General features: G+C 51.1%; 1 protein-coding gene, 1 long non-coding RNA gene and 1 other non-coding gene across 4 annotated transcripts; 2 read left to right on the top strand and 1 right to left on the bottom strand.

The window, feature by feature from the left end:
• Window positions 1-1,181: 1,181 nt before the first annotated feature.
• On the top strand, window positions 1,182-23,146 carry Eps8l2 (EPS8 like 2). The gene is made up of 21 exons (XM_059264588.1): window positions 1,182-1,344; window positions 4,318-4,441; window positions 4,634-4,689; window positions 5,519-5,583; window positions 15,851-16,012; window positions 16,548-16,697; window positions 16,768-16,847; window positions 16,971-17,119; window positions 17,208-17,278; window positions 17,421-17,547; window positions 17,719-17,807; window positions 17,908-17,982; window positions 18,213-18,361; window positions 18,458-18,590; window positions 18,899-19,011; window positions 21,228-21,333; window positions 21,909-22,028; window positions 22,280-22,352; window positions 22,456-22,636; window positions 22,721-22,853; window positions 22,992-23,146. The coding sequence occupies exons 2-21, from the start codon at window positions 4,398-4,400 to the stop codon at window positions 23,064-23,066; spliced, it is 2,151 nt and encodes a 716-aa protein (XP_059120571.1). The 5' UTR covers window positions 1,182-1,344; window positions 4,318-4,397; the 3' UTR covers window positions 23,067-23,146.
• LOC131912083 (uncharacterized) lies at window positions 8,991-18,384 on the bottom strand. 2 transcript variants are annotated; one of them, XR_009379515.1, is made up of 3 exons: window positions 18,202-18,384; window positions 15,833-16,120; window positions 8,991-9,230 (listed from the first exon to the last, which is right to left on the bottom strand). It is a non-coding gene; the product is annotated as an uncharacterized LOC131912083 (long non-coding RNA). The 2 variants fall into 2 exon arrangements; XR_009379514.1 differs by having other exon boundaries at window positions 15,833-16,102; window positions 18,202-18,382.
• On the top strand, window positions 14,738-14,844 carry LOC131902828 (U6 spliceosomal RNA). The gene has a single exon (XR_009377114.1). It is a non-coding gene; the product is annotated as a U6 spliceosomal RNA (small nuclear RNA).
• Window positions 23,147-23,621: the final 475 nt, after the last annotated feature.

Below are 23,621 nucleotides of genomic sequence, written 5' to 3'. Positions count from 1 at the left end.
GTAGCAGCTCTAGGGAGCCCCACCTGAGCTGCCTTACATGTTTCCCACACTACCTTTCCCAGCTCTGCCCAGGAATGTCAGGGCCAGCACATGCACCTGCCCCTCCCTTTACACAGCTGATCACTTGACCCCTGCTTTCTGGGCCAGGGCAAGGTCACAGGCAGAGCAAGATTGGGCCAGTTCTGTGAGGTCAGCAGTAAGGGCTGGGAACCAGGAAGCCTCTCTGGGGTTCATCAGGAGCTGGGCCTGGAGGACCAAGTCCACCTCTGCCACCCAGCTTACCTGTGGTGTCCCAGACAGTGTGTCAGGTGGGTCCGTGCCGCTGGCCCTATGTATGGAGCAGAGCACTCAATGCCCTAGGCAGTGCTGACTGCCTGCTCGGGACAAACATGCCAGGGCCCTGCCTTCTGGGACTGTAGCCTGGGCCTCTGACTTCCTGGCAGCACCCATTTCCTCTGTCCCAACTCCGGGAACAATAGCCGGGGCCTTAGGGTCCCTTGTTCACATAAGGGCAGTACCCTTGGCTAGTGGGCCATAATTCCATTTGTTTCCTCCTAGCCAGCCAGTTGACTGCTCTAAATTCACCCAATCTTGGCCCGAGCTGTCAGCAGAGTGGGCAGGGTATTCTGGAAGTCAATGTGGTGGGACAGGTAACTCTCCATAAATAGCCCATCCCTCAGGGGATGCTCCAGCTGGACAGACTTTAGAGGAGTTCCTATATGTGAAGGAGGGAGAGGCCCCCACCCAGGAGCTAATAGCTCTCAGACTCAAAGCCTTGAACCCAATATCCCAGGCCCCAGACTGAACCACTAAAGAGCTCTGTCCCAGTGCAACTTGGGGGTGGAGGGCACCTGATAGGGCTTGGTTGAAAGCTCCGCATGGCTGCATCCCTCATAAGCTTCATCCAGTACTGCCCCTGCAGGCCGGTCCACGTCCCCACCTGCCGCTGCAGCTTAGCCAGTTAGAGCAGCTGGGGCCGCACCCTGAACTTCAGGCCCAGCTGCGAAGGGGCCCCAGGTGCTTTGGGGACCGCTGGGAGGACAGATGGAGACGAGGGAGGCGAGGGAGGCGGAACTGTGCTGTGCGGGAGGAGGGTGGGGGGAGTGGTGCCCCAGGCCCGCCCCCTTCCTTCAGCCTCCCGGGTGCCCACTCCCGGGTGACTCGGTAACCTGTCGCTCAGGTTCCTCCTCTCACAGCCCCGCCCCGGCCTATCCGGCCCAGCAGAGGTCCCGCCTGTCCGGGGAGAGGGAGCTCCACTGCCGCAGAGGCTCTGACAGACGGCCGGGCAGACAAACTGACCTAGGAGACTAGCCAAGCGCAGGCGCTGGCTGCCGGAGCATACAGGTGAGCGCTTCAGCCAAGGAGTTTGCCAAGCTGGGTCTCAGTTTCCCAGAGTGGTCATGGGATGTGGATCTCTGGCCCGAGACTCTGGATCGGGCGTTGGGTTTGGAGGGCAACCCAGCTGAGGACACCTGAGTGTGAGGTTTGGGATGATCTGGATCGCGGGACTCTGGGGACAGCTAAGTCTGGGTTTGGGGGCTGCGGGTGGAGCGTAGGAACTTGGGAGAGAGGCTGGGCCTGAATTTCCCTTGGACTTTTAGCCCAAGAACCGCTCGGCTGAGGCCCGGTCGGTCCAGCGGGCGGCGGCCAGTGTTCAATGATATTTTTAAGCCAGTGGTGTGTGACTCACTCGCCCTGGTCCCGGCCCCCTCCCAGCCCTGGGGCGGATGAGGGGAACCTGGCAGTTGACAGGAGAGGTGGTGAGCACGGGAGGCCCTTCATTCCATCCAGCAGGCAGGACCTCCTTCAGGGTCTGACTCTGGAGTGCGTATACCACCCAGTGCCTGAAGGTTGGCTTTTCCTGCCTCCCTGAGCTCAAAAGAAACCCAGAGCCAGGAAAACATCAGGCTGGGTCAGTCTCCAGGTCAAAGTTGGGGTGTGGAGTCTCGGGGGTAGCGGGGAGAAGCTATAAGTAGATCCCTACAGTGATGGGGGGTCAGCTAGTGGGAGGGCCTATGGACATCCACAGCTTGGCTGCCCAAGGTCCCTGGGACTGACAAGTCTGTGCTCCTACATGAAGGTATCCCCGGAGGCAGTGAAGGGGAAGGCATGTCCACAGATCATCTCTGCTGTCTTCCCTGTGCAGCCTTCCTTGGCTGTTGAGGGAGGCAGGGCACTGCTGGGGCCCCTCCCACCCTAGACTGTGGTCCTCCTTGTGTGTAGACCTCTACTAGACCTGTCTGTTAACCGGGACTGGTTGGCCCGTCACTCCCACCCAGCCTGCCTGGATCTCTCCTGGTGCACACATCCCCTCCCACCAATAGACTTCCAGTTTATCCTCAGCCTCTGTTGCTCCCCCCTGATGATTCCTGAACTTTGTTCCCAGAGTAGGACCCAGCCAGGACCCAAGGGGCTCCCCCATCTCATTCCAGGGCCACACCCAGCTCCCACGAGGACAGCCAAGAGCCCAGGTGACTAAGCTGACCCCTCCCCAAGGTCACTCAGCATGTAGAGCTGGAATTTGAACTTGGAGCCAGTTCTTCCGCCCTCCTTGCCCTGCCAGGGCCTCCTCCCCTTCCACTGCAGAACCTACCAAACACTCCAGCATGCTGGGCCTCCCTTCAACCCGGAAAATGGCTACAGTAAATCAGTAAAACACCTACTGGGCCTGGGTGTTCCGTCTTCACCAGCAGTGGATTATGAAGATTTCCTGCCCCTCACCCACCCCCCTTCAGCTGTAGACGCCTCCCGGGAGTGAGCCTTTTGCAGGCTAGAGGTAGCCTGGTGTCATGCCTCCTACCTAGGCCTAAGGTCCTGGCCTAGATTCCCCCAAGGGCAGGGCTGCGTGTCTGAGCCTGTTCAGAGTCTGTGTGCCTTCAGGCCTGGGTCTCTAGCAGTTTGTTTTGCCCTGGTGTGTGTATTCCTGGCCCCACGTGCTTGGTGCCCTTGGCTGAGCTAGCCAGGAATCCCATTAAGCAAACACTAGAACTCACCTACTGAGGTCATGAGCATTCCGGACATTCTCCATGGATAGGTGGACCTAGCAATCTGGCCCAGCCTCTTCTCACAAGCCAGGACCTGGGGTGTGGGTAGGAGTACAGCAGGAGAGCTGGGCAATGTAATAGCTAAGGCCGTAGTCCTCACCTCCTGGGGGCCCACCCCTCAAGACCTGGTCAAACCAGAAAGTACTAGAATACAGGTCCAGCACCTGAGCCTTCATACCAGCATCCTGGCTGGTGGCCTTACCCTAGCATACTCAAATTCTAAAGCTAAAAGAGATGGTGGTCTTGCTGATAACATCAGACAGAGGTAGACTGTATGTGGACCCAAGTAGACCCAAGACCTCAGGGAGAGCTGGCCATAGAGCCCCAGAAGGACAGTCAGAAATGCTGTCTACCTGTCTCTCCAGGGGCATGAAGGCAGCTTATCACTGAAGGTTCCTCCAGCCCTTTTGATGTCAGGCTTGCCCAGGCCACCAGCTTCTATTATGTTCAGAGAAGGGTCCAGGTCTAGGCTATAAGGAAAGTTTGCTCATACTGATGGTCATGCCTCAGTTTCCCCAAAATGTAGTTCAGAGAGGTCAGGGCTGAGAAGTCTATCATGGAGGGGCCTTGCATGTGGTCACCTGGGTTTGTACTGAGGAGGCCAACCACCCCAAAACTTCTGCCCTACAACCACCCGCTCCAGGGTCACCCAAGAGCTGGCCTCCTTGCTGGATCTGGAGGAGCTGTCTCTGGTGGGCATGTCCACATGTATATGTAGGGGTCTCTTAGAGTGAAGCCTGGGTTAGGGAAGGAGCAGTGGGGTCCCTCTATACTTGCCCTCCTGGGTCTCCAGCCTTACCCTCCCCGCTATCCTCTCACTTCCTCGGAGGGCTTTGTTTGTTTGTTTGTTTTTTCAGGACAGGGTTTCTCCGTGTAGCTTTGGTGCCTGTCCTGGATCTCTGCTCTGTAGCCCAGGCTGGCCTCCAACTCACAGAGATCCTCCTGGCTCTGCCTCCCGAGGAGTGCTGGGATTAAAGGCGTGTGTCATTGCCGCCCCCGGCTCCTCAGGGTTTTTGAAGGAGCTGTCCTCTCTCCTCAAGGTACTCCTCCCCTAGCCTCTCCTTCAAAGCCTCCCTGACAGCTTCTAGGAGCATCCCTGCAGAGAATCAAAGGTCTGAGGCCACCAGCAACAGCGTGGGTCTGATCCTGGGGATCCCCTGAGGAGTCCTGCCAGGCACAAAGGTTCTAGTTCCTGGACCAGGAATAAGAAAGGAGACCCAGGCATAGCCTGCCTGGCCAGGAGAAAGTGTCAGCTGGGCTCCTCTGTCCTTAGGTGGAAGCCAGGAACTGGGCTCTAGACTCCAGCCAGACTGAGGTCTGTCGTCCTTGACACTGGCCACCACTGGGGACACCATGAGCCAGTCAGGGTCCATGAGCTGCTGCCCAGGAGCTGCCAAGTAAGTGTTGTCCTATCTCCCCTCAAGTACTCCGGGTGTGTGTGTGTGTGTATTTTCACACAGAAACTAGAAGAGAGTATTGAATCTCCTGGAGCTGGAGTTACAGGCAGTTAGATGTATGTGTTTGTGTTGTGTGTATGTGTGTTGTGTGTGTGCCGTGAGCCTTGCCCTCACCTGCCTCTCCCCCTCCAGCGGCAGCCTGGGCCGGTCTGATGGTATGCCCAAGATGAGCGCAAAGGACTTGTTTGGTGAGTGAAGTTTAAGGATAGTATGGACTTAAGGAAGATGGATGTGACCATGGTGATTCATCCCTGCTTGGCCCAAGGCTGAGCTCTAGCCTTGGGTCGTGCCAAGTGCCCAGAGGAGGCCTTTGGACCCTAATCCACTGAGAACTTTGGATGTCTATCTGCAAAACTCCCCAGCCACTGAACGCTGTCTGCTATGCTGTAAGGGGAGAGGCCTTTACGAATAATTCAAGGAGCATTAATATTGATTCTCCTGTGCAGCCCTGCAACCCGATCGAGTAGGTGGGGTCAGATGGGACCCAGCTGCCAGGTATCTGCTCCAGGGGACCAGGCTCCTTCTGCCCAGCCATGCCCCTCATTTGTGCCTCTGGATGCTGGATGCTAGATGCTAGAAGGAGGCCTGGAAAGCAAGAGCTCCAGATACTGTGCCGTATTCCGATGGTGGCTTGTAGGATAGGTTAGCCCTGGCCTGGACTCCTTCCCTAGGGAAGTGGACAGCCTCCATTACATAAGACTGAGTTTCCTGCCCACACCCAAACAAACCCTCAGTGAGAGGCTGCCCCCCCCAACACACTCTGAATAAGTCTCTGTCTTCTGAAGCCTCAGGTCCCCAGGGGGGCCTGTCATGGGGCCAAGCCAGAGGGCCTCCTGTGGATCCCCCTTGTCCCCACAGGAGCCTCAGTGCTACTTCCAGCCTGCATCCTCCCTAATGGCTGGGAGGGGTTCAGAGAGCAGCACCCTCATCTCAGTTCTCCTCTGTGGCTCCTGGGGGTCAATCCCACTAGACTGGGCCCTACTCTTTGGGGTGCATGACATCTGTCTCTCCATCCAGAGCAGAGGAAGAAGTACTCCAACTCTAACGTCATCATGCATGAGACATCGCAGTACCATGTCCAGGTGAGGATCAGGAAACTCCCCCTCTTCCCTTTGTTCCTGGGACAGGTAGAGAAACTGAGGCTCGGGGAGAAGTGGGAAGGGAGAGCCAAGGACTGCCCCTGCTGGTTTTGGACCCAGCCAGGGTGGGGACACAGCTTTCCTTAAGCTTGAGGGAGTTCATAGTGGAGCCTGCTCCAGAAGTTGGTGACCGTGGCCCACACCACCCATGTCACTGTGTAGCTCAGAAAAGACCATGGAAGGAAGTTGTCATCTTGGCCCCAAAACAAGGAACTGCACTGGGAGGAACGTGTTGGAACAAAGACACCCTTTATTGAGTTCTACAGGGAGCCTGGATGGCACTGCCGAGTCTAGGCATAACCTGTGCCCTTTGACCAGCTGCCAGCTTGAGTGGCCCTTCTCCTCCTCATTTTCATTTGCCCCAAGAATTCAAGAACTTTTAAAATGTCCTTCCTGGGCCTGGGAGCGGGCTGGCTTCCTAGCCATAGCCTGTGCTTGTAGGATCATGAAGGATGACAGAAGAAAGAAGGGGAGCCCCAGAATAGCCAGCACTGGCAGTGGGTCCTCTGTATTGCTGGCTTTCCCCTGTCTCCTCACCCCACACAAGACCCGTACCCCAATGTGAGGCAGGTTGCTGTCCTCGGGACCTTGCCTCCTTGTCTGTATTATGGACCACAAGAGCCATCAGGAATCCCCATGGCTCCTCAGTCCTGCTGATCACCCACCTGGGCCAATGGACCGTGACATGGTGAGCACAGCAACTCCGTGTCCCAGGACAGGACATGGAGGCACAGAGGGGTCGCCTCTGGCCTCTTCCTCTGCAGACAGTGTGCCACCTTTCTCAGAAGTGGAACTTTGTCCTCCTTGGTGTGGAACTACCTAGAGCATCCAGCCTGGCTCCTGGACTTCGGTCCATACTGCTTAACTCTGCCTAGCTGTTGTGGGGACCTTTCCTGCCTGCTCAGAGGCCAGTGGAGCAGGGGTGTCATTAAGATTCTTCTGCCCCTCTCTGATGGCTGAAAAACAGTAGGGGGGCCACTGAAGTTGTGCTTGCTTCTTTTGGATTTTTTTTTTACAATAAATTAAAGGGGGACACAGTTCTGTTGCCATCACAGTGGGACATAGAACAGTTCCACCACTCCTAGACTTCTCCACACCTCCTTGTGTTCAGTGCCACCCAACCCTAACCCCTAGCAATGCTGATCCGTCTTGCATCCCCAACATTTGTCTTTTTGAAGACTATTGCCCTAAAAGGGAGATGCTGTAGTTCACAACCTACCACCTTTGTTCATTGCTTCATGAACTTATTTTTTAAAAAAAAAAAAAAACATGTACAGAGTGTGAGCAGACTTTCCAATCATCTCTTCCACGGTCCAAACCAGGCTTTCCCCTACCACTGCCCTGCTTCAGGTATACAGGGGTGCCCTGGCTTTATAGAAATATTGGTGCATATGGTTAGACGTGTAGATTAGAAATAGCTTCCTCTATGCTGAGCATAGTGGCACATGCCTTTAATCCCAGCACTTGGGAGGCAGAGGCAGAGGCAGAGGCAGTTGGATTTCTGTGAGTTCAAGACCAGACTGATCTACACAGAGAGTTCCAAGACTGCCCGGCTTACATACAGAGACCTTGTCTTAAAAAAAAAAAAAACAAAAAAAAAAACTTCCTCCATTAGGTAATTTGTTAACTAAAGTGTGTCATAGTCTTTTGGTGAGCAGACATATTTGATTTTGGAGACATCTAGTTATATGCCCATTTTTCTTTTCTGATTATTTATTAATCTCCAAAGAGTTGTTGTCTAACAATGAAGAATCCTTCCTGTGTTTTTGTGGTAGAGTAGTCTTTTGCATCTAGGCTCATGATCAGGTTTATTATTTTATTTTTTGAGACCCTGTCTCTAAATAAATAAGCACATTGCTAGCATTTGATTGGTATTGAGTCAAATCTGTTATCAGTTAAGGAGAACTGGCATCTTAACAATATTTTGTGTTCCCATCCACAGATATGGGATGTTTCTCCATCTTTAATTTTTTTCATTTTTCAAGACAAGGTTCTCTATGTAACAGCCCTGACTGTTCTAGAACTTGCTCTGTAGACCAGGCTGGCCTCAAACTTGGAGATTTGCCTGCCTGAGAAGATTTCTTTAGTTTTTTTTAACAATGTTTTCTGGCTTTTATTGTGGGCGTCATATTTATTTTTAAATTCATTAGTTTACCAATGGTGTTGTGACAGGTTCCCCTAGTGCAACGGTTATTACGTTATGTTTATCACATAAATCATCATGTCAGGTTCTATTGTTGTTTGGTTTTGGTTTTGATTTGGGACAGGGTTTCACTCTCTAGCCCTGATTGATCTGGAGCTTGCTATTTAGACCAGGGTGGTTTTGATAGAGATCCACCTTCCCCCACTCTCCTTGTGCTGGGATTGAAGGCATGTACCACCACATCTGTCACAAATGGTATTGGTTTTGTTTTGTTTTGTTACTTTTGTTGTTGTTGTTGTTTTAATTTTTTAGATTTATTTATTTTATAGTATTTTGCCTGTATGTATGTATGTGTAGCACATGTATGTCTGCTCCCATTGGAGGGCATCAAATTCCCTGGGACTATAGTTTCAGACAGTTGTGAGCTGCCATGTAGGTGCTGGGAACTGAACCAGGGTCCTCTGCAAGAACAAAAGGTACTCTCAACAACTGAGCTATATCTCCAGTCCCTTTTATTTTATTATTTATTTTGTTTGTTTGTTTATTCGGAGCTGAGGACCAAACCCAGGGCCTTGCGCTTGCTAGGCAAGCACTCTACCACTGAGCTAAATCCCCAACCCCTATTTTTTTTGTTTTTCAAGACAAGCTTTCTCTGTATAGTCCTGGCTGTCCTGGAACTCACTCTGTAGACAAGGCTGGCCTCAAACTCACAGAGATCCTCCTGGCTCTGCCTCCCAAGTCCTGGGATTAAAGATGTGTGCCGCCGCCGCCGCCGCTGCCACCTGGCTAATTTTTTGAAATTATAATTACACCATTTCCCCTTCCCTTTGCTTCCTCCAAACCCTCCCATTTACCTGTTCTAGCTCTCTTTCAAATCAAGGGCCACTTTTTTTCATTAATTGTTGTTACATATACACATATACATGTATATACATATATATTCCTAAATATACAACCTGCTCAGTCTATACAATGTTGCTTGTATGTATGTTTTCAGGGCTGATCATTTGGTGCTGGATAACCAGCCAGTGTGCCTTTCCCTGGGGAAGACTGCTTCTCTTGCTCTCAGCATTCCTGGGTTGCCTGTAGCTCTTTGTGAGGGATTGAGGTGCAGGCCTGGGGGTTACCCCATCCTCTTGGGCATGTCCACTGGTGTCATCCTGGTTACGTTCATGTTTGGACAGTCATGTTGGTGAGACTTTCTGAGTGTAGCTTCTGACGTTACTAGGAGACAGTCTCACAGCAAACGCCCCATCCTCTGCTCTTACAATCTCTCTCCGCTCTTCTGCAATGTTCCCTGAGCTTTAGGTGTGGGCATGGTCTTGTAGATTTGTCGATGGGACTGGGTGCCACAGCTCTGCGTTTTGATTGGTTGTGGTTTTTCTGTAATGGTCTTCTTTTGTTGCAGAGAGAACTTTCCTTGTCGAAGGGTGAGGACTACACTTATCTATGGGTACAAGGACAAATATTTAGAATGTAGTTAGGGATTATGCTGATGTAATAAAGTGGCGGTTGTAGTTTCTCCTCCAAGATCCACGACTTTACTAGTCCTGGGTAGATGGCCAGGTTTTCACTACCAGGCATGACTTCTCTCCTGTTTATAGGATCTTAAGCCCAGTAGAGAGCTGTGGTGAACACCAAGGAACGTGCACCACAGTGTTGTTCTTTTGCCTTCCAGTTACCTGCTGTTTAAGGAAGCAGAGGCAGGTGGATCCCTGTGAGTTAGAGGCCAGCTTGGTCTACAGAGTGAGTTCCAGGACAGCCAAGTCTGTGTACAGAGAAACCATGTCTCAAAAAAAGAAAAAAAAAAACAAACAATAAGGGTTGGGGATTTAGCTCAGTGGTAGAGCACTTGCCTAGCAAGCGCAAGGCCCTGGGTTTGGTCCTCAGCTGGGGGAGGAGGGCGCAAAACAACAACAACAACAAAAAACCCCAATAAATAAATAAATAAATAAATAAATAAATAAGCAAACAGCTGGGCATGGTTGCACACTCCTTTGTTCTCAGCACTTGGGAGGCAGAGGTAGAAGGATCTCTGGGAGTTCAAAGCCAGCCTGACCCACATAGTGATTTCCAGGACAACCAGAGCTATATAGAGAAACCCTGTCTTTTAACAAAAAAGAAGAAGCAAACAAAATGTATTAGCCTACTGAATATGGCGGCACAGCCTATAATCTCTTAGCACTTAGCAGGTGGAAACAGGAGGGTTAGGAGTTCAAGGCCAGCTAATTGTGCTTCCAGCCTCCACAGGCACCTGCACTCATGTGCACATACCCACACACAAATACACACACCTACACATAATTCAAAATAATTTTTAAAAAAATCTTTAAAAATGGTTTGAGGCTGGAGTGATGGCTCAGTGGCTAAAAGCACTTACTGTTCTTGTAGTGGACCTGGGTTCAATTCTCAGTGTCCACACAGCAGCTCACAAGCACTAGCAACTTCAGCGCCGAGGGAACTAGTGCCCTCTTCTGGCCTCCATGGGCTGCTGCATGCACATGGCACACGGAAGGGCAAACACACACACACACACACACACACACACACACACACACACACACAGGACAATACATAAACAAACAAATGGATGGATGGATTAATTAATTAGCTAATTAATTAATTTAAAAATTAAATTTTGTTTTTTTCAGAGAGGTTCAGGCTGTCCTGGACCTTGCTATGTAGACAAGACTGGCCTTGAACTCAGAGATCCACCTGCCTCTGCCTTCTGAGTGTTGAGATTAAAAGAGTACACCACCATGCCCAGCCCTGAAATAAATAATAATTTTTAATGGAACTGAGGATATGGTTCAGTGGCAGAGTAGCTGCCTAGCATACATGAGGCCCTGGATTCAATCCTTGGTACTGCAGAAACAAAAAAGATACTTTAGATGTGTTCATAGGCTGATTTGCTAAAATTTCATTGAAGACTTTTACATTTTTTATTATTTATTTATTTATTTATCTATCTATCTATCTATCTATTTATTTATTTATTTATTTATTTATTTATTTATTTATTTTGGTTTTTCGAGACAGGGTTTCTCTGTGTAGCTTTGCGCCTTTCCTGGAACTCACTTGGTAGTCCAGGCTGGCCTCGAACTCACAGAGATCCGCCTGGCTCTGCCTCCCGAGTGCTGGGATTAAAGGCGTGCGCCACTACTGCCCGACTATTACTTATTTATATGTAAATGGATTTTTCTTTGGACTGCCAGCTCACAAAAAAAGAAAGAAAAAAACATGAAGACTTATTATCAATTGTGGAAGCTCAGCCTTTGCTAAGGCTTGTTCCTAACTAGTTTTTATAACTTAACCCATATTTTTTAATTGATTTTTAAAAATAATTTATTTTTATTTTATGTGCATTTGTGTTTTGCTTGCGTGTATGTCTGTGTGAGGGTGTCAGATCTTGGAGTTACAGACAGTTGTCAGCTGCCGTGTAGGTGCTGGGAATTGAACCTAGGTCCTCTGGAAGAGCAGTCAGTGCTCTTAACCATTGAGCCATCTTTCCATCCCCAACCGATATTTTTTTATGTGGCTCAGTTACCTTTATACTGTGCTTCCCATACTGCTTCCTCTCTGGCTGGTTGGCGACTCGGCCTTCTTCCCAGAGCTATCTCTATGCCCTGAAGCCCTGCCTATACCTCCTGCCTGGCTATTGGCCATTCAGCTCTGTATTAGACCTATCACAGCAATACATCTTCACATAGTGTACAGGAATATTCCACAACATTCATGTGTGTGTATGTGTCTGTGTATGTGCCCAAGGAGGTCAGAGAGGTGTCGGCTCCCTGAAGCTAGAGCTCCAGGCACCTGTGAGCTTCCTGATGTGAGTGCTGGGAATTAGACTCCGGTCCTCTACAAGAACAGTATGTGCTCTTAACCACTGAGCTAGTTTCCCAGCCCTGAAGACTTTTTTTTTTTTTTTTTTAACAAATGTCCCTTGGAGATATTTATCTCAATTTTCTATATGATAACCATGGCATGTTTTGTTTTGGTCTTTTTGAGACAGAGTTTCTCTGTGTAGCCTTGACTGTTCTGGAACTGTAGACCAGATCTCAAGAGATCCACCTGCCTAGGCCTCCTGACTGCTGGGATCAAAGGCGTGCGCCACCATGCCTGGCCTTCGAGATTTCCTTTGTATACAAGTTACATTCTCATGTCTGTATGATTTGTAATAATGTCTCTTCTTTTCTTTTGGCTTTTGAAAATCATCAGGGTATTTTTATTTGTTCATTCGGTTTTTTGTTGGTTTTCTTTCTGTTTGTTTTTGTTTTTTTAATTATTATTATTATTGTAGTTGTTTCTTTCCTTTTTCTTTTCTTTTCTTTTCTTTTTTTTTGTGTGTGTAGCAAAGTCTTTCAAATTAGCCCTAGCAAGCCTAGAACTTGCTACATAGACCATGCTGGCTTTGAATTTGCAGTGACCCTCCTGCTTCCACCTGCCTCTGCTTCCCAGAGTGTTGTGATAGCAGGTATACATCATCACCACGTCCTGCTTGGATATCAGTGTTGCCTCTAATTACCCTTGCTGAGGGGCTAACTTTGGACTTCATTAAATTTTTGACTTAATTTTCTGGTTGATTGTTCACTAGTTTGTGGATTTCTGTCCTTAATTTCCTTCCTTCTATATACTTTGGGTCTTGTTTTATTGTGTTTTGCTTGCTTTGTTTGTTTAGTTTCAGGGCTAGTGATGGAAACCAGGGCCTTGTACATGTCAGACAAGATTCTACCACTGAACCACACACCCAGCAGGTTTTTCTAGCTTATTAAGGTAAAAGCTTAGATAATTGATCTTAAATGCTTTTAAAAAAAAACTAGTATTCATTGAAAGCTAAAAGTTTTGCTGAAACAGTTTATCTCACAAATTGTGATATGGAAGTACATTGTGACTTTGTGGCTTCATTTTTTATTTTGTTTTTCTTTTTTCTTTCTTCCTTTTTTTTTTTCCTTTTTATTTGTTGAGACGGGGTTTCTCTGCGTAGCTTCGGAGCCTTTCCTGGAACCCACTCTGTAACCCAGGCTGGCCTTGAACTCACAAAGATCCACCTGCCTCCACCTCCTGAGTGCTGGGATTAAAGGCATGCACCACCACTGCCTGGCTTTTTTTTCTTTTCTTTTCTTTTTAAGACAAGGTCATACTATGTATCCCTGGCTGACCTGCAACTCATAGACCAGGCTGGCCTGGAATTCATAGAGAGCCACCTCCCTCTGTCTTCTGATTACTGGGACTAAAGGCATGAGCCACTGACATTTGCCTGGCTGTGACTTCATTTTTGACCCATAAGTTATTTACTAATGCCATTCATGCATTCATTCATTCATATGTTTTTGAGGCAGTGTTTCACTCTGTAGCCCAAACTGGCCTGGAACTCCTGATCCCACTGCTCCCAAGTGTGAGGATTACTAGCATCTATCCCCATGGCCAGCTTAGTTTTAATTTATTTATTTGATGGTTTTTGAGACAGGGCCCCATAGCTCCCAGACCAGCTAGCCTGGAACACTACATAGATGAAGAGGACTTTGAACCCCTGCTCTCCTGTCTTGTACCTTCCAAGTGTTGAGATTACAGCTTTGCCCCACCACACCCTGCTGAAGTTTTCAGTACTGATTTCTACTCTCATTCCCCTAAGGTCAACGAATTCTGTGATTCAGTCTTCTGGTGTTTCCTGAGTCTTGTTTCATCACCTAGCAGCATGATTTTGTTTGGTTAGTTGTGTGGCTGGATTTGGTTTCCGTGTTTATTCTGCCTCACAGAAATGGAAGACTTGTCTCCTATCCCACTGGCTACCCATTGCTGGACCTGTCTGCAGCCACCAACCTGTACTAAACCTGCATCTGTGCAGATTACCTGCAACAGACTGCTTCTGTACAGATTACCTGCAACAGACTGCTTCTGTACAGATTACCTGCAACAGACTGCATCTGTGCAGGTTACCTGCAATAGACTGCATCTGTGCAGGTTACCTGCAATAGACTGCATCTGTGCAGGTTACCTGCAATAGACTCGGAAGGGGAAGATGCAAACATGCTTTTCAAGATGCCACCAATTTGTCAGTAGAGAGGCTGGGCAGGATGAGAGCAGCTAGCTGCTTCTCTGGGTCTAAACACACAAGTGTAGCTCATGGGCGAGTAGGATAGGTGAAAAAGTCAATGGCCATCTCAATCCTGAAATAATAGTCTCTTAAGAGTGTCATGTAAATAAAATTTTTTTTTTTATTTAGTCAGACTTCATCTAGTTCACTTTGTCAAAAAGTTACATTGGGTCGGGGCGTGGTGGTACGTGTCTTTAATCTCAGCACTTAGGAGGCAGAGACAGGCTTTTAAGTTACATCAGGGACTGGAGAGATGGTTCAGAGCATAGGACCTGGGTTTGATTCGTAGCATTCACATGGTGGTTTGCAACTATCCCTAACTAGTTTCAGGGGATCTGATGCCCTCTTCTGAAACTCATGGGCAGCAGACACTGGTGCACATTCACACATCTAGGCAAACACTCATACACTACATATGTGTGCATATATATATATATATGTATATATATGTATATATATATAGTATTGTGTCACATGTCTGTAACACTGTGTATGTGTATATGTGTATATACATATGTATACACACACATAGTGTGTGTATGTGTGTATGTGTGTGTGTGTGTGTGTTATGTCTCATGCCTGTAATTCCAGAAACACTTGGAAGGCAGAGGCAGGTGGATCTTGGTGAGTTCCAGGCTAGCCAGGGCAAAAATGAGACCCTGTCTCAAAATAAGCAAAAAAAAAAAAAAAAAAAAAATGCTATTTATAAGCCGGGCAGTGGTGCATGCCTTTAATCCCAGCACTTGGAAGGCAGAGCTAGGAGGATCTCTGTGAGTTTGAGGCCAGCCTGGTCTACAGAGCAAGATCCAGGACAGGCACCAAAACTACACAGAGAAACCCTGTCTCAGAAAAGAAAACAAGTGCTCGCTTCAGCAGCACATATACTAAAATTGGGACGATACAGAGAAGATTAGCATGGCCCCTGCGCAAGGATGACACGCAAATTCATGAAGCGTTCCATATTTAAAAACAAAACAAAACAAAACAGAAAACAAAAAAAAGATGTACAAAGCCTCAGTTTGACGCTCAGTACCCTGAATACCACAGATTTGTACAGATATGATGGCACAAACCTGCAGTCACAGTGCTTAGGAGACAGGGTAGGAGAATCAGGAGTTCAAGGTCATCCTCAGCTACATAGCAGAGTTTCAGTTTGAGACCAGCCTGGGATAAATGATACCCTGTCTCAAAAAGACAGAAGAAATAAAAACAAAAGCAATAAGGAAGGTGCCGTCTGTGAGAGAAGGGAGGCCAGGACAGTGGGGGCAAAGGCCGAGGCTCCTAAATGCCACTGTCCCTCCATCACAGTGTCATGAGACACAAGAGGAGTGGCACAAGGCTGAGCAATAGTCTGGTCACTTACTTGTTTGTTTGCTTGCTTGTTTATGTACATTTCTTGAGGCAGGGTCTTACTGTGGGTGGCCTGAAACTTACTATATAGACCAGGCTGGCCTCAACCTCGCAGAGATCTGCCTGCCTCTGCAGATGGGATTAAATCCTGAATGCCGGGATTAAAAGCATGTACCACCATATCCAGGCAGTCTGGAAAACGGTTTAATTATTTTTTTCATATGTATGGGTGTTTTGCCTGCATGTGTGTGTCTGTACACCACATGTGCGACTCGCGGCTGTAGAGGTCAGAAGAGGGCATCAGAACCCCTGGAACTGGAGCTACAGAGGGTTGTGAGCAGCTGTGTGAGTGCTGAGAACTGAACCCCAGTCTTCTGAAAGAGCAGCTACTGTTCTTAACCACTGAGCCATCTCTCCTGCCCCAGTCTGAAAGTTTTTGAGGACTTTAGTCAGCAATCATGACCCACAAAGACACACACCAGAGCAGAAGGGCAGTTCCCCCCACCTGAGGTATAGCTGTGGCTCCCTCAGGGTCCCCAGCCAGCTGAGGCCTTCCCTTGTGCCCAGGGTTTAAGTAGTAGAAGAGCTGTGTGCCCAGCACTGACCTCTGACCCTTCCCTTAGCACCTGGCCACATTCATCATGGACAAGAGCGAGGCTATTGCCTCAGTGGATGATGCCATCCGGAAGCTGGTGCAGCTGAGCTCCAAGGAAAAGGTCTGGGCCCAGGAAGTGCTGCTGCAGGTGAACGACAAGTCACTGCGACTGCTGGACGTGGAGTCTCAGGTACTAGTTGGCAAGAGCAGGTGCAGGGAGTTGATGGGCAGCGGCAGGGCCAGACGTGCAGTTCACCCAGATGTGTGTGGCCATGCTTGTCTGTGGAAGGGAATGGGGCTGAGGGTGGGTAGGGGAAAATGGATCTAGCTGAGAGTCTAGGCCACTTTTGGCACCCTAGGCTGGCTTAGATCTGCATCTGCTAGGTTGCTGAGCAACCAGGACAGCACTGTTCTCTGCAAGAGCCTGGCTGGCTGCATCAAGCCAGACCTGGCTGTGCCTCAGGGGCCTATGCTCTGGGGCATCCCCATTCGTGTCTGTCCCTGCCTATGGGCCAAGTCTGGGCTGGGTTCCTGTTTTGTGCCTGTGAGTTACACATGTGTTTCTATCTGTGGAGCATATTCCACACACGATGGCCAGAACTATCTATCCACAGCTGGGGTTCCCTCCTCAGCGGCATACAATGTTATCTGTGCTCAGGATGGCAGCCTCCAGCCATACCCAGGGCCTGTCAGGCACAGCTGGCCCATCATATACCCTCCCGCAGGAGGAGCTGGAGAACTTCCCGCTACCCACCGTGCAGCACAGCCAGACAGTGCTAAACCAGCTCCGCTACTCCTCCGTGCTGCTGCTGGTGTGCCAGGACTCGGACCAGAGCAAGCCAGACATCCACTTCTTCCACTGTGATGAGGTGGAGGTGAGGCAGGCAGCCAGGGGTGGGCAGGGGGCCAGGGGGCCAAGCTGGCCTGACACCTCTGTGTCCCCAGGCGGAGCTGGTGCAGGAGGACATTGAGAGTGCCCTGGCTGACCACCGACTGGGGAAGAAGATGCGGCCACAGACCCTAAAGTAGGGCCTTGCCCTGGGGGTGTGGAAAGTGAAGGATCTCGCCCTTTCGCTTGGGGCACAGCAGCCTGGGTAGTGAGGGCTGCAGGGTGGCTGGGCTGAGCTGTGCCTTTCCCTCCCCTCTAGGGGACACCAGGAGAAGATCCGTCAGCGGCAGTCTATCCTGCCTCCTCCTCAGAGCCCGGCCCCCATTCCCTTCCAGAGACAGGCTGGAGATTCCCCTCAGGCCAAGAACCGTGTGGGCCTGCCATTGCCAGTGCCATTCAGTGAGCCAGGTAGGCTAAGGGGTGGGTGGGGACTCCCCTGGGGACTCCCCTTGGGGTTTATGGAGAGCCCTTCAGCACCTGCGCCATCCCCCACCAGGTTATCGCCGCAGGGAATCCCAGGATGAGGAGCCACGGGCCGTGCTGGCTCAGAGAATAGAAAAGGAAACGGTGGGTGCCCAGCTTTCCAAGACTCTTGGCCATCCTTGCCCGCTTCCCGTTGGCACTGGGCCTGGCTCGTTCTGTTGCCAAAGTGTCCCCACAGCAGGTGGGGATGGCAGTGGCTGACCCCTGGTCCCTCTTCTAACCTCAGCAAATCCTCAACTGTGCCCTGGACGACATTGAATGGTTTGTGGCCCGGCTACAGAAGGCAGCTGAGGCTTTCAAGCAATTGAACCAGCGGAAGAAGGGGAAGAAGAAGAGCAAGAAGGCGCCAGCAGGTACCGACAGGAATAACGGGGAAAGGGCTGGACAACCCTGGGGCAAGACATGGCAAGCACACACGGAGCTGGAGGAAAGTCGAGTCTGGATGGGGACAGTAGCCAACAACAGGCGGGACCCATCAGCCACCCTGTGGGGTCCAAGGCTCACAGCTTTCCACCTTTTGCTAGAGGGTGTCCTCACGCTTCGAGCCCGGCCCCCGTCAGAAGGAGAGTTTGTGGACTGTTTCCAGAAAACCAAGCTAGCCATCAACTTGCTGGTGAGTCAGCCCCGCCCTGTGCTGGTCGTGAGGGTGGGGTGTCACACAGGCTCACACATGCACATGCCATCTGTCACCTGCTTGTTCTTCCCACCCCCAGGCAAAGCTGCAAAAGCATATCCAAAACCCCAGTGCAGCTGAGCTGGTGCACTTCCTCTTTGGGCCTCTGGATCTGGTGACTAGGGCTGGGGCAGGGTGGGATCAGGGATGACAGAATGACACACCGTGGGTTTGGGGCGGAGGGAACAAGTGTCCACCTTAGCATATTCAAGCTGTGTCTAGGTTCCCAGGAGGCCACAGTCCCTCTCTGAGGGCCAGCCTGTAGAGCTGTGGTGGGTGGGTGGTAGGCTGGGTCTGGTAGGTTTGGTGGGCTGGGCCCCCCACTGAAACTCACTCTGTGTCCAGATTGTCAACACCTGTGGCGGCCCAGACATTGCGCGCTCTGTCTCCAGCCCTCTGCTGTCCACTGAAGCTGTGAGCTTCCTGCGTGGCCACCTGGTCCCCAAAGAGATGACACTGTGGGAATCATTGGGGGAGACCTGGATGAGGCCTCGGTATGGAGAAGGGACAAGATACGAACTAAGATGGAGGTCCCTGGTGGGTTGGTCCCAGCAGGGTATGTGACTGACTTTCTGGACTGCCAACCACAGCTCTGAGTGGCCCCGGGAGCCACAGGTGCCACTTTATGTACCCAAGTTCCACAGCGGCTGGGAACCACCCCTGGACGTCCTACAGGAGGCTCCCTGGGAAGTGGAGGGACTAGCATCTGTGCCCAGTGACCAGGTCAGAACTCCAGCCCAGCCCCACCCCGCCTATGGCCACCCCTCCCCAGAGCTCACATCCTCAGCCCACCTGTGCTATCACCCTGACGGCCCCAAAGCAACATGTACAGCCTACCTTAACCCCTGCAATGTCAGGCCACCTTGGCTCACCTGGGTATTTGACCCTTTGTCCTCAATGGTGTTAGGTCACAGCTAGGTCACAACACATTCATCAAGCTCCTCCCCTGTGTCCCTGGTCCTGAGACTCATCATGGTCCCTCTAGTCCAGCTTGTCCCACATCAAGCCCAGGCTCCCTGCTTTCTCCACAGCTGACCCCTGCGAGGCAACTATCTGTACGGCACTCCCCGAAGCACAGCCTCTCTTCTGAGACCCCAGTCCCAGAAGACATTGTACCTCCAGGCAGCTCCCCACATACTAACAGGTAAGCCCCCTGGAGTGAGAACCCCACACGCAGTGGCAAGTGGCCAGTATGCTTGCCGCCACACGTGGCAAATTCCTTGTTCTGGTGTAAAATACTTATTTTCCAAAGGGGAATCCAATTTTATTCTTTTTTTATATAATTATTACTGAAAATAATTTTTTCATATAATATATTCTGATTATGGTTTTCTCCCCCTAACTCCTCTCAGATCCTCCCCACACACCCAAATCCACACCCTTTATTTCTCTCTCTCACAACAACAACAAAAAACCACAAACAAACCCGAATAGGACAAAATAAACAAGCAAAAGAAAAGAGAGCCAAAGAAACAGCATAAGAAGAAACGTACAGACACAGTCACACGCACACACACAGAGAAATCCCATCAAAACACAAAATTGGAAACTTCTATAAGAAACATACAGCCGGGCGGCGGTGGCGCACGCCTTTAATCCCAGCACTCAGGAGGCAGAGCCAGGTGGATCTCTGTGAGTTCGAGGCCAGCTTGGGCTACAGAGTGAGTTCCAGGAAAGATGCAAAGCTACACAGAGAAACCCTGTCTCGAAAACAAACAAACAAACAAAAAGAAACGTACAGACACAGAAACGCGAGCACATGCACACACACACTCTCACACACACACAGAAATCCCATCAAAACACAAAATCGGAAACTTCTATAATACATAAGCAAAAAACCTGTAAGCGGGGGTGGGGGGTGGGAGGGTGGGGTGGGGAGCCCAGGCAAAGCATTATGTAACAAAAAACCTACAAATATACCACTGAGTTTGTTTTGTGTTAAGCACTAATTTTCTTCTTAACCTTGTAACATACAATTGAAGGGAAAATTTCAAGTTACATATGCTTTTACAACCTTAATTCACATCAGTTCCTTCTGTACTTTCTTGTTTTACAATCAAGGTTAGAAAGGGATGGAGGCTGGGTGTGGTGTTGCACACAGGAGGCAGAAGCAGGCAGATCTCTGAGTCTGCATAGTGAGCTCCAGAACAGCCAAGGCTGCTTTATGAGACCCTGTCTCAAAAAACAAATAGCAAAAACGCCAGGTGTGAGGACTTTTTTCCTAGCACTTAGGAGACTGCAGCAAGAGGTTTGCTCAGACTCCAAGGCCAACCTGAACTACCTGGGCTACATAGAGTCCCAAGCTACCCTAGGCTACAGGGTGAGAACCTGTTCTTCCCTCCCCTAAATAAGGCCAGGACATAATGGTGCCCACCTTTAATCCCAGCACTCAAAGATCTCTGTGAGTCCCAGGCAGCCAATGACTGAACAGTGAGACCCTGTCTCAAAAAAAAAAAAAAAATCAATTTATTAAAATCAAGGTTAGAAACTTACTGAACTAAGAAAGGAAAAAAAGAAACAGACGTACTGAACGGCAGCTGCTCTAGGAAGCACTGCCCACTGTGGTGCTGCTGGGACACAGAGCGAGGGTCCCAGGTTGTCCCCTCCCCTGCTGTGCATCCTACATCTCACAGTGAATAAAACACAAGCCCAAGAAACGGGGGTGCCCCTCCTGTCTCCCCCTCCTCTGCTTCTTACTCCAATTCAGGGTCTACCTGGTGGTCCTGGGGCTCCCTTTCAAGAGCTAGATACAGGAATTTCCAGCAAGCAAGCCCCTTTCCTTGGCCTTCTTTAGCTTGTTTACAGTGTCCCTGCTAGGACCACATGTAAGGATCTTTCTCAGCCTGTCAGTACACTGGGCACACACCTGAATCCCCGAGTCTTCCTTCCTCTCCAGCGCTCCTGAACAGGGCATTGCCCTATAGCAGGGCCTCGCTAACCAGGAATGTGACCTGGCTGAGGGGTAAACCAATAGCCAGAGCCCACCCTGCCCCAAGGATGCAGGAGGGCTTCCAGAGGACACATAGTTGCCTCTAAGGGACTATGACTCTGAAACTATCTTAACCTTGTGGTCAGCTGGGAAAGTGTGACCCTGTCACTCCCCAGGCACACCTCTGGCTCTAGTCCCTCTGAGGAGCAGAGCAAGAGAGACTCCCTGAGACGGTTTGGGCTGGGCCAGCCTCTTGGAGTCTGTTCTGCCCCCTCCAGCCTGCTGGGGTGTCACAGTTTCCGTTCCCAGCTAATGAGCACAGCCTCTCTCCACTGCAACCTGGGCAGCAGAGCGAGAGGCAGCCGCAGCTGGGAAGCTGGAAGAGACCCCAGTCCAGCCCTGGGCCCTAACCTTTCCTGATCCTGCAGGGGCTACCAGCCGACACCAGCCATGGCCAAGTATGTGAAGATCCTCTATGACTTCACAGCACGCAACGCCAATGAGCTGTCCGTGCTCAAGGATGAGGTCCTAGAGGTGAGGACTTGGGCTATCCGGGGGAAGTGGGGCGGGCGTACTCTGGGACCAGGTTGTGTAATCCACCCATCTTCCCAGGGTTCTTGACCTGGGCCCACAGGGGCCTCTCTGGCCCCCCACCACAATCTGGCTGAGTCACTGAGCTGTCTTCTGGTGTCTGGGGGATCCCTGAAGGTCTACAATGGTGGGTGGCCTTTCCATAGAAACCAGCAGGGTCTTGTCACTCATGCCCACCCAAGAGCACTACGGTAGACCAGCTTCTTTGTGCCAAACATGAATCCAGGCCACCCACCGAGGGACAGAAAGTGGAGCAGGATGAGGGAAGCTCTACATTCAGAGAATCAGGTTAAAAGGCACCCTATCCCCAGGACTGGGGAGGCCAGGCAGGTGTGGGGTAGCCCACTAGGCCAAGACGGTGCCCAGAAGATGAAGAGCTGGGCTTCAGGAGACACCTGGAGGACTCTCTGCCCCTCTGTAAAGGGTCTGGCAAGGGGTCCCAGCATCTGACTCTAGTATGTCTAGGGGTCTGCACACAGGTGTTGGTGGGTCTCACGGACATTCTGATACCTTGGCAGGTGCTGGAGGATGGCCGGCAGTGGTGGAAGCTGCGAAATCGCAGTGGCCAGGCTGGCTACGTGCCCTGCAACATCCTGGCTGAGGCTCGGCAGGAAGACGTGGGTGCCCCCTTGGAACAGGTGATCGCCTGCCACGGCTCCATTCTGTCTCCAACACAGTCAGAGCCCCTAAGGTCAGGGGTGCAGCTGGTCTCAATGTGACGTTTGAACCTGAGCCCTGGAAACCTGCTGCCCCCAAGCTGGGCCCAGGGCTGGTGTGGGTTCCTGGGGTCTTACTCAAGGGAAGGAAGGGCTGGCCTACACACCTGGGGTCCTGGGTAAGCCCTAACAGTCCCTCACCTTACCCCTCACCTCTTCTCCACCCTTTGCAGTCTGGCCAGAAATACTGGGGTCCTGCCAGCCCCACCCACAAAGTGCCCCCAATTTTCGCAGGGAACAAAGAAGGTAAGTAGAACCATTTTGGGGTCAGAAGTGCGGGGCGGGGCGCGGGGGGGGGGTGTTGGTGAGAGGCGAAGAACTGGAGGGGCTTAGAGCGTGTGCCCCACAGAGCTAATCCACCATATGGACGAGGTCAATGAGGAGCTCATGAAAAAGATCAGCCACATCAAGGCACAGCCGCAGCGCCACTTCCGCGTGGAGCGCAGCCAGCCCGTGCACCTGCCGCTTACCTTCCAGTCAGGTCCCGACGAGGTCCGAGCCTGGCTGGAAGCCAAGGCCTTCAGTGGCAGGTGAGCCGTGTGTACACAGCCGGAGGGGCAGGGCCAGAACACCGCCACGCCCACAGCCCTGCCCTCACGCCCACCTGCCCCTAGGATCGTGGAGAACCTGGGAATCTTGACCGGGCCCCAGCTCTTCTCCCTCAACAAGGAGGAGCTGAAAAAAGTGTGCGGGGAAGAGGGCAGTCGCGTGTACAGCCAGCTCATGGTTCAGAAGGCCTTCCTAGAGGTGAGCGGCTCCTGCCTGCTTCCTTCACTAGCACGTGAACCTGCTCCTGGGGTCACTGGGAAAGCAGAAAACAGCCCTAACCTGTACACCCTATCCCTCCACCTCCCGGCTGAGGTCCAATCTCTTTCCTAAAAACAGCAAAGTGGGTCGGAGCTGGAGGTGCTTATGAACAAGATTCACACCAAGAACCAGAGGAGAGCGGAGGACAGCTAGACCAACCAGCAAACTTCGCCAGAGGCAGAGGGGAGGCTGCATCTGTCGCAGTCCCAACCCTAATGTATGATGGAGTATTATTTTTATATGTGTATTATTTTATACCAAGGACACAGATGGGCTGGGTGTAGCTGGGTCACCTGTCTCCAGGCAGGGTACTGTGCACAAAGCCCAGCTACACCTGCGGGTGGCTCCTTTGCCACCCCAGCCCCAGCCCCAGCCCATACTCTCCTCTCCAAACCAGCCTCAGCCAAACCTGTGTCTGGCAGTGCCAGTCCCCGCCCCCCAACCTGCTGCCAAGGCCCCAGCACCCTGCAGGTGGACGAGGTCTCTTTCCCTGGCCTTCCCCGTGCACATGGAGGCTCCTGTCCCTTATGATGCTGGGCCCCAACTCCACACAACTCCCTTGTGTTGCTTGCTTCTACATCCTCCTGCCCCTGCATCCACTGTGCACCAACTGCAGGATGGGCCTGAGCTCCCAGCTGGCCAGCTTGATGACCTTGCCCACTCCCTTGCCCACGCTGCTAGCACCCCAAGAACAACCTGGTCAGGGGC

Source organism: Peromyscus eremicus, chromosome 1 (assembly GCF_949786415.1).
Source record: "Peromyscus eremicus chromosome 1, PerEre_H2_v1, whole genome shotgun sequence".
Taxonomy (NCBI): domain Eukaryota; kingdom Metazoa; phylum Chordata; class Mammalia; order Rodentia; family Cricetidae; genus Peromyscus; species Peromyscus eremicus.
This window is presented reverse-complemented; position numbering and strand designations above follow the sequence as displayed.